This window comes from Poecilia formosa, unplaced genomic scaffold (assembly GCF_000485575.1).
Source record: "Poecilia formosa unplaced genomic scaffold, Poecilia_formosa-5.1.2 Scaffold13, whole genome shotgun sequence".
NCBI lineage: Eukaryota > Metazoa > Chordata > Actinopteri > Cyprinodontiformes > Poeciliidae > Poecilia > Poecilia formosa.
In genome coordinates this window covers 4,411,807-4,428,686 of record NW_006799952.1, presented here as the reverse complement: position 1 = coordinate 4,428,686, position 16,880 = coordinate 4,411,807, and the positions used below count along the sequence as shown (strand labels likewise).

Genomic DNA, 16,880 nt, shown 5'->3' with positions numbered 1-16,880 from the left:
TAAATAAATAAATAAATAAATAAAATAATTTTAGTACATGTTATTATGTGTCAGAAGAGGGCTTTGAAAATAATACCAAAAAAAAAAAAACATCATGTACATCATGTACATAGTCTTCTCTCGTCTCAGCACTTTTATTTTAGCCAAAGATTGTAACTTTAGTTCAATCTGTCCAAAAGAATTGCTACTGAAGCCTTAAAATTAATCTTTGTGAATTTAAAATCCTGGTGCAAAGTTCTTTTTAGAGACAAGAAGCTATCCTTCCAAACAAACCCTTCTTGTTTACTCTCTTTCTACAGTAATTGCCATAAATCTCAACATTTTAAATAAGCTCCATAGAGCATCAGATGGATGTTTTTAGGTATTTTGCACACAGTGTACCTAGAATTTGTTTAAACCTATTGAGGAATATGAACTAACTGTTATAATCTGCTTTGTAAACTTACGAAATAAAAGAATGTGTGTGGTCTTTCTTTTTGCAATGACCGTGTTTGCAAAAAGATTTACAGTCATCCTAGTATTTAATGGTGATCCTTACTTCAAATCAAAAGCTGCGTATATAAATGAGCTATACTTAGGGGAATTTTTAAATGATACCATCTTTATCTGTTTCTGAGAGTTGGTGTTTGTTGATGTGTGTGGTTGAAAAAATGTGCAGACTGGCTGGTGTGTGTAAGCTAGCTAAATCTCCTTTGTTGGTTGATGACTAAGAATTTGGCACGTTGCTAAAAGCTCTGTCAGTCAACACTGTTGTGATGGAGGGGAATGTTCCCACAAAAGCCTGGAACAATAAAGTAAGCTCCGCTCTTGTTGTGGATCCTTGTTCCAAATATTCCATGAAGTTTCCGATTCAGCCTCAAGGTTTGCTCTTTCAGCCAGTAAGATGTGATTTATTGTCCAAAATTTAAAATTGTATTTGTTTGTCCCTAGTTATTGGCCTTTTTTCTGGATTCTTATGGTTACCATCATTAATCAATCCATTTTGTCAAAGGTTTTAATTGGATACATATTGTGGTGTATTTCAGAAACTGTTGCTGGTTGGATGATGAATAGATGAGAAACTCTCTAATGCTTACGTTGAAATAAGATGCAGTTTTTTTTCTCACATCTTGCATCAGTATTTGTTAAATTTTGCAAACAAAGCTTTTCAAGAAAAAGAGTGAATGAAAACTGATGTACAAGGGACGTAAAGTCCAATCAACTCATTGAAGTACACAAGTATCGGTAACAAAAGAAGCTGCTGAAAATGTGAAGACTAGTTTGTTCAAGCTTGAGTTTAAATAAATAATAAAAAAAAACGTAACTGGTTCTTCAGCTGGAAAATAATTTTGACAAGCCTTTAGAAAAAAGAAAAACATTCCTACACAATTGGTTTGCTTAATCAACAAATAGCAATTAGTGTACTCAGTGGTCTGCACACTGTGTCCAGTGCAGGGTTAAATAAATAAAAGAAAAACATTCTTGCCAGATAATTTTTTTTTTTTTTTTTGCGGGGAACTTGGCCTATTTTTATTTTGCATTGTGTTTTCAGTTTTCTTTGGATAGGGGTCACCAAACCTCTATTGTTTGAGGCTGTTGTCTGGAGTGTTGGACATACAGATGTAACTCAATAAATTAGATTATCATCTAAAAACAAATTTAGTAATTTAAGTCAAAAGCTGTGTTCTTGTGTGTTGTGTATGGATCATTTTCTACCACATTTTCTTTCTACTACTCAACTTTCCCTTAATATGTTTGTATGCTACAGTTTGTTTACAGTCAAATTCTTTAGCAATGATTTGTTAGATTACTATGCAAGCCAATGACAGGTCAGGTTGACAGTCTTCCCCATGGTTGCATAGACTATGGGATGTTTATATTATTAATGTTGTACCTGCCTGTTTAGGAAAGTTACTAATTAAATAACTTTTGACATGTTTTCTGTCTCTCTTTTTTCTAATTACTTGGAGAGAATAAATCAACTGATTCTTTCACCAGTGATTTCCCAGTTTGCTTATTAACGATACATGCCATTTTCATCAATCTGGATGTACATGATTTGAAGCTCGCCAGATGTGTTAAAACAAGATTTTTGTGTGTTTTGTCCCTCAGTTTTCACTTTGGGAAAACCTCTCTGTTTCATTTACCTAAGGGAAGCCCAGGAAAACTCACGTCAACCATGTTCTGGAAACATTTGCAAAAAGAACACTATGTACACAGCCTTACTCCCTGCTTTGTGGACTCTTGATATTTTTCAATAGAATTTGTCTCGTTGCCGTTTGGTCAGGAAGGATGCAGAGTGAATGAAAGGATAGAAAGGCCTTGTTTTACTTTGCCCATGCTGACAGAAGGGAAGGACTTCATGTGAGAACTTAGCTGTAGCTGCGGTCAATGTTCTGCCATAAATGGATCTGAAGTGAACTTTAATGGGTGGGGACCTTCTTCTGCTGTCCATAATGTCAAAGAACCATTGGAAAATTTGAATAAATTGGCTTTTATAATGCTACCATAATATGCAAATGTTCCAATGGATCCAAATTCATTCACTCCAGAGACATGATTATAGCAGAAATCAGTAAACACTGGCAAGCATGAAATCTTGGTCCCCACATATTCTGGCCCTACTGATCAAACTGCCTTTGATCAAAGATTTACAAATGGATTTTATTCTAAACTTTCACTTTTGTATCGGATGACCAGAACAAACGGAGTTTCTGTAATGCGCCTGTTAGCAATGAAGCCAAACACTGTGCAGCTCTGAGTCTTTTGCCCTCCCCCTGCACTAGAGCTAAATTAAATTTAGAGTCCATTAGGTGGTTTGAAGCTATTAACGCTGTAGCTTTGTGGATCCGTTGTACTTCTGGTGGTTAACTTAGCCTTCATACATCACAGTATAAAAGGAAATTACTTACAAAAGAGTGGGGAGCTTAAGAAGAACAAACCATGAATTATTATAGATGCAGTGCACATTTCTCTTGTGCCATTTGGTCCAACTCCAGATGTGCTTAGGTGGTTTCCCCTGACTCACCAAGAATGTCCCCTAATTTAGACATCCTGGAAGAACAAAGAAGCCAAGCTCAGATTAGGAGCTGTGCAAAGCTGTAAGCTTCAGAGGAAACAGCTGGAAAGTTGGACTGATGGCGTAAAGAAAGTATACAGGCTTGTTTCTCTACTTACAGTCTTTAATGCGACACTAATTAGCTGCAGAATACGACTGCAAGATGCCAGCTTGTCTGGACTTTAGTTGCCGTAGGAACATGATTTAGACTTGTAGTGATGGCACAAGTGTTATTGTGTACTTTCAGCTAAAAGTAGGACGAAATGTGAATTTACATTTTAACAGTTTTATTTAAATATACTGCAGTGAAAACGCAATTCCCTCCCTACAAATTTCTTCAATTTTTTTATTTATCATACTAAAATGTTTCGGCTCACACTGCCACACGAAGGGCTGGATCCAACCATCTGAAAAAAATCTGTATGACAACATTCTAAAGAAATTAGGGTACAGAAGAGACACAAAGTCATTGATACCCACCAATCTGGAAAAGGTTACAAAAGCTACTTCAGAGGAACAGTTATCCATATAGGAAAAAACATGGAACCTGAAGAAGAATATCCATCAGTTTGTGATGTGAAGGTTTGGTGCATGTTTGGTGTACTTGGGGCAATGATCTGGAGGAGTACACCAACAAGTCCACTTGTGGTTTCATCAAAGTTTGAACTTAAATATAACTGTCTGACCTTAAATAGTTTGTCCATGTGCAAAATCCCTCCTGTGTAGATAAACTGAAACAAATCTGCAAACAAGAGAAAGACTCCTTATTGGCAGTTAGTTACAAATGCTCGATAGTAGTTGTTGCTACCACAGGTGGCACAACCAGGTTTATTTATTTATTTTTTTCGTTTTTATAAATATTATGCAAGGTTGGAGTCAATAGCTTTTCCTTTTATAAACCATCATTTGAAAACTGCATTTTGCATTTACTCCTACTCATCTGAAACATTTACTTAGCATAACAAAAAAAAAAAAGGCAAAAAGAGAATAAGTCTTTTCCACAGCATTGTTGCATTTCCACTTCATCGTTATGGTTACATTGCAAGTGTGTTTGTGTTTCATAGGGTTTATGCCAGGCAAAATCGACCAGAGGAGGCATTAAGCCAGTGTGAGAAGTCTTTGGACCTGCTGAAGAATTGCAATAAGCATGAGAGGATGTGTGCTGTTTATAAAGACATGGCTACCATCGAACAGGATAGAGATCACTTGGACAAAGCCATAGACTATCTCTCTAAGGTTAGTAAACTTTCTTTGGTCTCTTTTAAGAACTTTCCCAACCTTTGTTACATAACTACCCTTCTTATTTGGTGGTTAGTGATCTGTCTTGTTTCACTTGATTGTTTCTGCTAGGCTCATACCATAGCTGTGAGTCACAGTCCAGAGGGTCTGGAGGGAGCTCAGATCTCCCACAGCCTGGCCATGATCCTTTCTGCTGCACCAGACCAACATCACAGTGGTGAGTGTGTTGATAGAAACTGACTAGGTCTGCTCAAACACATCAGGCTAATTAGAATTTGAATGTAGTTGATTTCCTTATATGTCAAGTTCTTTAAGATCATTTTATAAGCATCAGCTTGAAATGAACATCAAGCCATACGGACTTAGAACGTATTTACAGATTGTTCTAAGTGAACCCAGAAAAATAAAATAATTATAAGAGGAAACATTTTTAAAAATATATTTAGAGGGATACTTCTGTGCTATAAAGAAGAATGCTTTAACTATCTTAATTCAGAGTTTTCTTTAAGAACTTTTCATGTAACCTGTTTTGTTTTTTTGATAAGTAGCCTATCAGAATTTCTTTTAAGTAGGCAGAGCTTGTCTGCTGAGGGTTATCCGCATTACCTTCAGCCTTAAACTGAATAGCATTGTATGTTATGAGAAATATTTTGATCAGTTATATTTTAGTATGCACTCCTTTAAAATTCCTCCATTGTTTGTGTTGAGAGACCCCAGCTGTGAGAGGCATGGTTTGCTGCTGACTTAAAGGCAAATGCAATGTGAAGTCTAACATCTGAAATTATTTTTTGGTTTTGTTGTTGAAAAATCACCTTTGTTTTGATACAATGATATTGGATGCTTATGCTAGGATGCAACCTGCAAATCAGAGATTCTCCAAACTGTTGACTTGAATGTCCTGTTTACTCCATGTTGCTGTAGAAACTGCGCGTCACTATTTTGAGCGAAGTCTACGTGCATACAGGAACTCTGTGGGTCCACTTGATCCAGCTTTTCTTGCTGCCCAGGATGACTTCTGTCGATATCTCTTGATTAATGGACAACAGGAGGTTAGAAACAGCCTCCCAACATGTCACCTTTTTCACTCAAATAGTATACCATAACTCCTTTGTAAAAAAAAAAATAAATAAATAAAAATACAGAATAATCCTCCACAAGCAATTTTCTGCTTTTTTGTCACACTGATATGTTGTTGGACATTTATCTAATTTTATTATCAAATAGATAATTTTAATAAATACAAAATTTAGTATTCAATTGACTGTGTCATTTATCAAGTAAAAAGCTGTGACTCTGGAGTTTTCTAATAGGAATTAGGCCTGTGTGTTGGTGGTGAAACTGAATCACAAACTTGTTAATCACAGTTTTTTTTTTCCCAATATATTTTATTGAATTTTCTCTTTTAGGACGCAACAAACTTATAAACAACAAACTTAACCTTGTAAACATGTACTTATTCACACTTACATTCACTCACTCACTCACCATTCAAACCTGCATGTGTTTAGTTCCAAAAATATACAAAACCCTCTAGATTAAGACAGAGAAAAATAACAAGACAATATATAAATAGAAACTGTAGTCAAGACATCCATCCAAGACACCCATTAATAAGCTCCGCCTTCAATCCCTATGATCCTCAGATATGGGTCCCAGAGGTTCTCAAAGTCCCACTGTTTACCCTTGGCGATGTATGTTAGTTTTTCCAGTCAGAGCGAATTTGCGATTTTTTTCTTCCATAGTCCTAGGGAGGGGTGCTAATCACAGTTAATCCATAATTCAACAAGAGAAGATGGTTTCGAAAGATTTTCTTTCTGTTTTTCTTAATAAATTGAATCACAGTTTGAAAAATGTTGCATTTTATGCTGATATTTAATTTGTACAATATCAACAGAAATGTGTGGAGATCCAGAGAGCCTCCCTTGAGTCTAAAATCTCTACATTTGGTGACCTGAGCTCTGAGGTAGCAGAGACTCTTCAGTTGATCGGAAGTGTGGAAATGACTGAGGGCAGGGTGAACCAAGCCCACAGGACCATGACAAAGGTAATCATGTGACACAATGCATACAGTTTATGTAGAATTGTTTTCCCTGTTAAGGTAGGAGAAGATGACATAGAAGGTATGTACGAGAATGTTATAATTACTGTCATCGAGTATGACATTCGTATAAACATCGTTTGATTAAAGGTCAAGAGTCTGCATGTTTAAACACATTCAAGTCAGTGAGATGATGACAAGCCAGTCCAGAATACACACAAAGAGCCCCTGTCATTTTGAGACAAGCTATTTCCACTGTCTCTGAAGAGCTGAATGTTATCAGAGTTACAGGCTAATCTTGGAAGGGGGCAGTGTGCAGAGCCAACTACCCTGGTGTAAAATATCACACAGAGTGACTTTGTTTTTCCTCAGTCTAGATAGAAATTGACAGATGGGCAACAGAAGTTCAATGGCAGTTTGCTATCTGCTGCAGATTGACCCCAGTTCGATCAGTCCCCTGAAACAAAACAACATTCCTGAGTTATTGTGCATATTTCCATAAATACCTACATATTTTATTAATTTATTCAACCTTTATTTATATGTACAATAGTTTCATTTACTTCATATTATGTAAAGAGGGGTGTCATTTTTCACATTTGCCCTATGAGCTCACTTGTCCCATCATGGTTAAGCTCTCTAAAGGACCTTATATGACTCTTGTAAGAACTTGCCTCTCAGTGAAGCACCCCAGTTGCTATGTTGTTTTGTTGTTGCTCTCTGAGCAGAGAGGGGGGTCCAAGAATGACAGGGTAGATCAAGGCTCACTCTATCTCCCCCACGTCGAAGTTGTAACCTTTCTGAAACACTCTAACCCACAGCGGATATGTCAGCAGGAGTTATTTTCCAATGCTGTCATCGTGAAACCGCTTCCAGTCTGATTGAGTAACTTGCTTTTGCAAAGGAACTCTGGCCTATACAGTGGATAGGATGCAAGAGAACTTCTAAAAACAAAGAACAATAGTTCATACAGACACAAAGTTGACTCCACCTCCTTCCTCCTCTGCAGTATTGCTGAAAAAAAAACAGCCTTCCATTACATCAACCTTAGCAACCGTAAAAACATTCAAAAGGCCAGATGGATCTCTTCCAGATTAACACTGTTTTGCTTTCCCCAGTACAGAGGGGAGCTTTTCCCTCCCTCTTTCCTGGTTTTGAAACATTTGCTTCTTGTTATTTGTAATGATTGCAGAAAAGAGAGTCAAGTTTTTTCCTCATATGTCATGTCAGTGTATGTTATCATATTCAGATGTTTCAACTTTTCTCTACTTTCAATTTGCTAAAAGGTTATGTCATTACAGATTTGGACAATAATACCTCTGTGTTTTTCTTTGTTTTTTCTGCCAGATTGTGTACTGACAGAAAAATGTGTCTGTCTCAGCCTTTACTCTCTACCCTTAAGATTACTGAAGCGCTATCAGTAACAAGATGACAGATCCATCTTGTTTGATTTGACTCTCCCGAGTGGTCAGCACAGGTGTTATGTAAACTTTGGACAGCTACTGGGGTTATTTTGGTATGTTTAGTGTTTGCAGTATGTTGCTAGGATGTTAGTTTATTTCCATCCAGATTGAGTTGCACTTTTTATTTTCAACCTACCTATATCACTGTCATTGTTTTATGTTTCAATTTTAGTGCTTGGATATACACAACATGCTGTACGGTCCTCAGCACAAGAAATCCAAAGCAGTCCAAAAAGCTGTGAACATGTTGTCAAGGTAACTCCTGGAGACGAAGATTAATTTGCTGCTACACTGTGTTCAATTTTAAGACATTTCAGTGTTGGAAATAAAGATGATTAAAGGGCATATATCATCATGTTTTCAACTTTCGTTTTTAGCTATGTTCAGTCATTAAGCTCTCAGCTCTCAATGGTATAGTTGATCTCCAAAATCAAGAACATTTTTAAAAAGCGTGAGAGGAAAAACAACTATCTCATGGCAGCCAAGTACGCAGTTCCCTGTTCTGACCAGCATTATTTCTTTGGTGTGCATGGATGTGCAAGAGCCCTCCCATTTCTTCACTTTCTTTTCCCAAGATTAGCTTAGACATCAAAGTATGAACATTTCTTAACAAAGTACCAAATATTTAATGGGGTGTCCAAGTTTTTAACATGACTATATGATAATGCCTTCTTTAGTAGGCATGAACTTTTCTCATTTTAAAAAAATTCTACTTTAAAAAAGTTCATGTTTTAAAGTGGACATGTCATGGTTTTCAGTCATTCCTTTTCACTTGTAAATCATTTACTTATGGTCTATATAAAGTAGTGTGAATTCCTCATTATTGTAGCTCCACGGACCCTTCGTTTACCCCTTTTCTGAGGTGCGTTTTAGTCAGCTAATTTTTTCTGTGATTTTTAAAAAAAATGAGAATGAGACATTTCACGTGCCGCACTTCTATTCACTCAAAGCACACAAAAAAAATTGCTTAAGGGCTGAAAAGTGGATTATTTTGCTTGATTTGTTCCCTTTAAGGTTTTCTGACTCTAAAGTATGGTGTTATATACCCTTTAATATTAATAATTTTATGTTAGTGTATCAACTATGTAATGTTTGCTTTTCAGGGCACCTGAAGTGGTTAAGAGACAACAGCAAAGAAGAAGACAAACAAAATTAGACACATTTCCAGTAATACCACCCAGTGGTGAAAATGATAACTCTACATTTGATGCTTGAAATCTCATTCTTCCCCACTTCTTTACCTTTTTACAAGGTTAAAATGGTACCCCTAAAGGTTTGAGCCAGTAGATAATACCATTTTTTGTATTTTGTTAATTAAGATTTAATTTGCTATTATTATGTAAGCAATTAGTTTGTCTAGCCTACTATGTGAATTTACTGAAAAACAATACACACAAAACATTCCAACAATAGATATATTTTAATATTGTTAAGATATTCATCAATGAAATGCAGAAAGCCCCATCAGCCAAAGCAGTTGTGTCATCTGTTTATCAGAAATCAATAAAATGAAATACATATCATTTTGTTTGTTCCACATTCATTAAACATTGACTAATATCCTCTTTATAAATCAATAGATTTTCCAAATATTAATCTTGGTGAATAAAATGTGTTGGCACATGGTATCCAGATACCAGTTTGCATGAAGATGTATTCCAAATTTATAAATGTTAATGGAGAAAAGATCAGAAAATATGTGGAAACCTGATGTATCTGGGCACTTAAACGCAACAAATCTTTCTTTGTGAAGAGCTCTAACAGATAAGTGTGTTTATGCTAAACATCTCATGTCTGTGCTACATATCATAATGACAAATTGCGATTTTGTGAATGAATTGCTGCATAAAGTGTAATAATCAAACATGCTGAAAATGTCTGAAACAAATAAACAGACTGAATGCATTGCACACTAATTCTGCCTCGGTAAACAGCACACAAGACAACAACCCCTTGTGAACACTCAATGCCACTAAGCTGATGATCCAAAAATAGTCCTGAATACGCTTAGGTCAGAGCAAAACTGAATCCGTCATGCCAACACCGTGATACCTAACATAAATGCACAAACATACACAACATGCTTCACAACCATATTATCACCATTAGTGAATCATTCGAATTTTTGAATGTATCCTGCTTCTTCTAATTATTGCCTTCATTTATATGCAGATGAACTTATTTAAAGTTATTGACTAAGGATTTCAACTTGATCCCATCATCTCATGTGAATCTTGAATATTTGTCGTCAATCCAATAATTCACAGCAGTGTGAAATAACGTGAATATATTGTTAAAACAAGCAACTTTTCTCTGTTTGCAAATTATATCTGTTGCTCAAAACACATTTTACTTCCTAAAACATACATAATTTCTTATTAGTAATGAAAAACGTGAAATCCTAACTCAATCCAAAATATCCAGTAATTTTATTTTAAATGAAACCTATGTCCTCAGAATGTAACATCTACTAACATCACTCCATTTTGGTAAGGTGCTCAAGGCACAAGCAGTCCCAATCTGCAAACGGTGCACAGCACCCATAACTCCCAGTGCCGTGTTGGTCTGTAATGAGTGTTGATCCAAAAGATTCAACAATATGGCACATGATGACTGAGTTAGTGGTCTGCTGTAAACTGTGGAATAGGCTTTTAAAAGCTCCACAAAGAAGTTTAATACCAAAAAAATACAAAGTGTATAAGCCAAGCTACATGAAAGTAAAAATGAAGTCAATACAAAGATTGTAACCAACATCCACATTTGTCATGATAGATTGACTGGGGTTTGTAGTTCTAATGTCATCTTGTCCGCATTAGTATGTCTTTGTTAAAGCATCTGTTAGCAGTGCCACTGCCATGTTGCATAAAGCTTATATATAAATTTTTACACTTTCTTAAAAAAAAAGAATCCCGGTAAGTCTTATAAGGGCCTTTCAAGGTAAACTGTTGCAACTCTTTTTTCAGTAGAAAACTTCTCTGGGTTTTCGAAGAGTTGGGACTGCTCTGAGCTCTCCTCACCATGGTCACCCTGCTCCTCCATCTGGAATGTGAATGACTTTTCTGATGGTTCTAGTTTTATGTGTTTCTCAATTATTTTAGATGCAGATTCCTCTATGCTGCCAAAGCCTTCAAAGCCCTCAGCATATGCAACCCCCTCTTCTTTGGACACTCTGATGCTGTACCCTGAACCTGCTCCTCCTTGGAAGGCCTTTTCAAGATCCAGGTTGGAAGATTTGAGAGCTTTCATTATCTGCTCTTCAGAAATATCATCTCCTTCCTCCAACAGCCCAGAGTCTTCAAGGGTTTGTGAGACATTTAGCTCTGCAACTATAGTCATAGTTCCATTACCACTTGACTGCTCGACTTTTTTGATTGCCACATTTTCTGGACTTTCGCTGCTCACTTTTGTGAGGAAAGCCAACTCTTCCCTCAGGGGACCAGAGACTGAGCTCTGTAGTGTCTCCAAGGCTCCCTTCAGCTGCTCTTTGGGTTCCAAAGAATCCTCTCTCAGGAACTCAAGCATGGATTCTTGCACTATAGGCGATACCCGGACTTCTTCTTCAATTATGCACTCTGGAAAACTTTCCTTGGGGGACGAGTGATTGCTTGACTTGTACTTGTATTCCTCACTTTCCTCGACTATCACTTTTCTCTGGGGAAGACTTTCATCTTGGTAATATCTCTCATCAGACAGATCATCTACAATGCCATAATGGCCATATGACATTATTCCTCCACCATCCTCAGGTTCAGAAAGGTTTTCATCTGGTGTGGACACAAAGTACTCATGAAACTCCTGCTCCTGCTCACAGGAGACGTTAGGAGATTTGTTTTCTCTAGAGAACTCCTGAACATGCACAGATCCACCACTGGGCTGGTCTGCGCCTCTTTTGGAGGCTACTGTGGCATTATCGTCACTCTTATCTTCTTCATATTCGTGAGTTACATTTTCCATCTCCTCAATTTGGAAATATCTTGAGGGCTCATAAGAACTTGATGTTCTTTTTATTTCAGCTTCAAGCTCCTCATCACTGAAAGACTCAATGGGCTCCTCAATAATTTCCACATTGACTGACTTATTTTCCATGTTTTCTCCCCCTTGAAGACTACTTAGAAGGTTTTTAATCATGGTTCCTGTTGCTGTATCTTCTATGTCCTCCAATGATACCTTCTTCACACCCTGGCTCAGGAATTCCTCCAGGGCAGAGTCCTCGGAAACATCCATCTCTTCTTCGAATTTGGACTCCAGCACAATCTGTGTCTTAGTGGTGCCATCTTCCTGTTCACTTTTCTCCACATGATACCTGACTTTCGAGTCTCCCGATGAACATGCCTTGGCTTCTAAACCTGCAGGTTTGATCACTTTCTCAATAATCTCTTCGACAGATACAGAGTCCAGTATCTTTTTTTCAATTATAGGTTCTGCCTTCTCTTTGTCTTTTAACTCATCTTGAGCATAACTTTTCTCTTTCTCATTGGACACCTGCCTTTTGCTTTCTGTGACAGTTTGAGCAATACTTTTTGCTGGGGGCGACACCACTCTTACCGACTTTGTCTCTGGTGAAAAACTGGCTTTGCTTTCATAAGGGAGCTGTTTGAATCTCATGGTTTTCTCCTCTGCTACCGTTTTCTGTGCAGGCTTACTTATTTTGTTTTTATCCTGGCCAATTTCGGTACTGGTAGTAGGCACAGAAGTGGCAGCCCGAGCTTTGTTGAACGAGATCATATCCCTTCTGGATGCTGGACTCTGATGCCGTGCCCTTCCTGCAACTGAAATGGGAATGACCCTGGAGGGACTTATGGAGCCAGAAGAGGTCACAGGTGGTCTTCTCAGGTTTGTTGGTGATGCATACCGCATATCTATATGTCTTCTTGAGGTTAAGGTTGAAGTTCTTGGAGAGTAATGTTGGGCAGGCACCTTGATATCTAAGCCAGAAAAGAAATAATTGTAAATAATTCCTGCATTAACTATGTTGCATGCAATCTCATTTATCACAGTAAAACATTGATAAAAGATAATAATATTTTTGCTGCAAATACTTTATTGGCGCTATACCTATTATTCTCTCTCTTTGATGTTGGGTCATCCTCCTGTTAGCACCTTGCATACCAACTCTTTCACTTTCCAGGAGAGTCCTGAACAAAGACAAGAATAAATATCTTACATGAGTGCAAACAATATCAATGAGAGATGTCAAGGTCTTCTGCAGAGTTATGAAACGAACTTCAGGATGAATACCTCACAAGGTGATGCACATGATTCAGGTCTGCCATTTCATTCCCCTCAAACTGAATTCAAGACTTACAGGACGGCATGTATCCTGAACCTGACCATATAAGGTAGTAATCATAAAACTATGATGTTAAGCCAATGTTATTTAAAATGTTTAAAAAAAAACGAAGACATATTGTATTTAGCTGAAACGACTTACCTTTCCTTGGCCACGCTTCAGGAGTTAGCTAACCAAAGTGTCTCTGAAAAGAACGACCTCTCTGGAGCTTGCCTTTCAATAGACTGACCTAAAAATAACGACTACAATGTTTGGCTGTCCATGCTCTACGCTATAAATCTCACAGCAAAAGCTGACTCGTGACACTTACAGAAACACATGGTGCTGTTGCCACATCTTCAAGGGAGTGTTGTATTATCCAAATGTTTTATACAGACTAGACCTCAGAGATCCATATAAAGTCATAATGACAGAGTGGACGGAGTGTAATTATTAATCTTGGGAAGGCATTATTTGTAATGTATCAATATAAATTAGGTAATTATATCACAGGAAAAAGTCATAAGCATTTGAACAAGAACAGCTGAATATCTATAGAAATACACTTCTCGCCCCTTTGTTAGATATTCCTGTTCAACTGCTTGTTAACATAAATATCTAATCATTAAATTGCAAGGCAACAGCTTAGTGGATTTTGGCTTTTATATGTGGTGAATATACAAATATTCACCAAAAGAATACCAGATTGAAAAAAAAAAATGAGTCTGACTTTCAGCTGAGACATTAAATTGCTTGGGTTCGACTTTGGTGTAAACAACATTAACACATTTTGTTCTGCTATGCATTAATGTTTTGAGCTGGTGGTGGTGTGACGGTGAGGGAGATGTTCACTTGGCACAATGTAAGCCCCTTCTTTCCATTTGAGAATTGTTTTAACACCATGGGATACCGATATACTGTTGCTCTATCTAACAAAGTTTAGTCCTGGTTTCTAGAACATGACAATGAATTGACTTTACTCCAGTGGTCTCCACAGTCAGCACATGTCAGTTCGGTACAGCACCTTTGGAATGTGATGGAATAGGAGATGCACATATCCAGCCATCCACCCATTCATTATCCAACTTGCATATACCATGTGGGGTGGTGAGGGATGCTGGTGCCTGTCTCGAGCGGTCAACGTGTGAGAGGCCGGGTACATCCTGAACAGGTCGCCTGTCCATCTCACGGGAGATGCACAAAATGACTGACAAATTCAATGTTCATTTGAAAATTAAATTGTCAGTATGAACCAGTGCCACTGGAAAGGTTTTGACCCATAAATCAGTCGGTTGCACAAAGAAGGTTCTTTTTAGAGTGTCTAGAGGTCCAGAAATACAATTTTAGATTTTCAGGTGAATACAAATTATAACCATGCATACTTATGGACTGGCCTGGTAACTGGAAAAAAAAAAAAAAAAAGATGGAAAATGTGAAGTCTGCACTAAAAGGGCTTCTAGCTACAAGGCAATGATGGTAACCATCTTTCCAGCAGGAAGTCCCCTCTGAGTCATTTGTTTATGCAGGCTGGCCAAATCTGTGGTCCAATGAGGGTGAAACTTAAAGTAAAAACCTTTTTTTTTTTTTCTAAAGTCTTGATTAACCCAAAATTTACTCTCTAAAGAGAGAGAGAATTTACTCTCTCTAAAGAGAGTACATTTTTTTGAACTGGGTTTATATTCACATGTATTTTTACTCCAAATTATATTTGGATCTGAAAAAAATCTTACCTGAAGGAGTCATTTGTTCAACAACAGTTTTACTTTTTACATAGTCATTTTTTATAACGATTGCATTACTTAACCCTTTTTTTTATTATAACCTGCTTTGCTTAGTCATAGAAAAAAAAAAATCTGGCCTGTAACCTGGTCTTTTTTATTAGTGAAAAATCAAAATGTTGAAATAAAAAAGACTCTTCTACTCAGTGTGAATATTTACACAAAGTCATTATTTGTTTAGAATTTGAGAACAGAATTTAAAGCAAAGCGATTCATCACCTGTATGTTGCCACCTCCATGCCTAGATCCATTTTCACTTGGAGAAGGTGCTGATGTTCCCTCATTTTCTCTTCCATAGCCTCAGCCAGAATGTTTCTCTCATGTTCCAGCTGCTCAATAATTAACTGAAAGAAAACGAAAAAATAAAGTTTTCACCATTTTAGTTTTTAATTATATTATTAAAATCTTTTCATGCTGATCTATGTTGCAATCCATTTCATGCAAAAACATATCAGAACACAGTGATTTAATCATCTGAAAACTGGATTTATGGTTTTATTCTTATTTTTGTTGCACTGAAATTCATTTGTTGCTGCAATACTGTGACTTATTCACAGTACGGCCATCATGTTTAAGTCCCCATCACCTTTGGGAGGCTAGTAAGGATTTGTCAGCCTGACAGCTAATTGTTTAAGTGGCTGAAGTCATTTAGCAACAGTAAAGTGCTTGTGAGGAAGATTGTCTCTCTGCATTTAAAGCCTTTTACCAAGGTCAAATGTTACATGCAGGATCCATTTTTTTGTAGATATTTTAGCTCAAACTTAAATTAAATCTGATATTTAGTCTCTGAAACATGCACTTAGCTTTGGTTATGCATTTCCTATATATAGGTTTGGTTATGCATTTCTTATATTTGAGACAATTATTTTCAGAGTTATTCAGGCTTTAGACTCTCACTTATGCATGATTTATTTGTTGCAGGCACTGAAAGCTGCAGCTGCATCAGAGCCATTATGGACTGTGGGTGTGGCTGAGGGACCATGCAGCCTCACCCCTCTCCCCTGGCTCGTCGGAATAATCAGCAGATTGTTCAGTTTGAAGTCTTTGAAACTGTATATTGTAATTTATTTATTTATTTTTTTGGGCGATTTTAACAAATAACGCATGTCAATCTTGTTGATAAATGCTTTTTGCAGTTTAGTAACAGACCAACTCACCTGGTGTTCACTTAAATCCACTCGGAATTTGTCCTGCATGTGCATGAGCTCCTCTTCCAGGCGCATTTGAACCTGGCCCTGTTTTTCCGCCTCCGTGCGCAGTTTGCCCAGCTCGGATGCGTACAGCATCTTCTCCTTCTGTAGGTCGCAAAGCCTCGCCTGGTCCGCTTTGATCGACTGCTCCATCTCCTCCACTTTCTGTTGGTACATTTCAAACGTCTCTATCCATCCCTCGGACAGCCCGCGGGCGTACTCCTGCACCTCCTCCACGGAAACCACCGGGGGCCCGTGGTAAGTTTGCGTGATGATGGGCACTACCCGAGACTCCACCTGATGCCGGAGCTTGGCCGTCTCATGCCTGTGCGCGTCCTCTAAGCGCTTGTACTCGCTCTCCAGTTGAAGAAGCCGCTGCTGCAGGTCGCTGTTAATTTTGTGCGCCTGCTGCAGCTCCTGCTCGCAGCCCTTCAGCTCGCCGCTGATGTCCCTGCACGCCTCGGTCTGCTCGCTGCACAGAGACCGGACCGTCTGCAACTCTCGCCATAGCTTCTCCCTCTCCATCTCCGCCTGGGACTTCTCGAAGGAGATCTGCCCCACCATTCTCCTCAGATCCTTCATATCTGCTTTGTACCTCTGCTCCCATTCGGCCGTCCCGCTGCCGCGCTTCAGTTTGTTAATTTCAGCTATAAGATGCGCGTTTTCTTGCTCCAGCTGCTTGGTCCTGGATAGATACTGAGCAAGTCTGCTGTTCAGCTCTTGCAGTTGCTGTTTTTCGCGGTCAAAAGTTCTCTTGAAAGGAAGCATTCTGATCTGTTATAATTAAAATTTGGTTTCAAAAAAATGCTGCGTGCAGATGGGTTATTTGCGTGTGCGTCGGAGGGCTGAAGTGTGATGTAATTTGC

At 38.0% G+C, this 16,880-nt stretch overlaps 2 protein-coding genes across 3 annotated transcripts in view; one reads left to right on the top strand and one right to left on the bottom strand.

Moving 5' to 3' along the window:
* Positions 1-9,300, top strand: part of ttc23 (tetratricopeptide repeat domain 23) — a 14,968-nt gene extending 5,668 nt beyond the window's left edge. For both annotated transcript variants that reach the window (XM_007545734.2, XM_016668206.1), the window contains exons 6-11: positions 4,102-4,273; positions 4,388-4,493; positions 5,198-5,325; positions 6,171-6,320; positions 7,950-8,032; positions 8,881-9,300. In XM_007545734.2, the coding sequence (XP_007545796.1) occupies positions 4,102-4,273; positions 4,388-4,493; positions 5,198-5,325; positions 6,171-6,320; positions 7,950-8,032; positions 8,881-8,992 (751 nt within the window). In that variant the 3' untranslated portion in view covers positions 8,993-9,300. The remainder of the gene's footprint in view (positions 1-4,101; positions 4,274-4,387; positions 4,494-5,197; positions 5,326-6,170; positions 6,321-7,949; positions 8,033-8,880) is intronic.
* On the bottom strand, positions 9,252-16,879 carry synm (synemin, intermediate filament protein). Its single transcript, XM_007545735.2, has 4 exons — positions 15,982-16,879; positions 15,044-15,168; positions 12,833-12,912; positions 9,252-12,702 (listed from the first exon to the last, which is right to left on the bottom strand). The coding sequence occupies exons 1-4, from the start codon at positions 16,780-16,782 to the stop codon at positions 10,697-10,699; spliced, it is 3,012 nt and encodes a 1,003-aa protein (XP_007545797.1). The 5' UTR covers positions 16,783-16,879; the 3' UTR covers positions 9,252-10,696.
* Position 16,880: the final 1 nt, after the last annotated feature.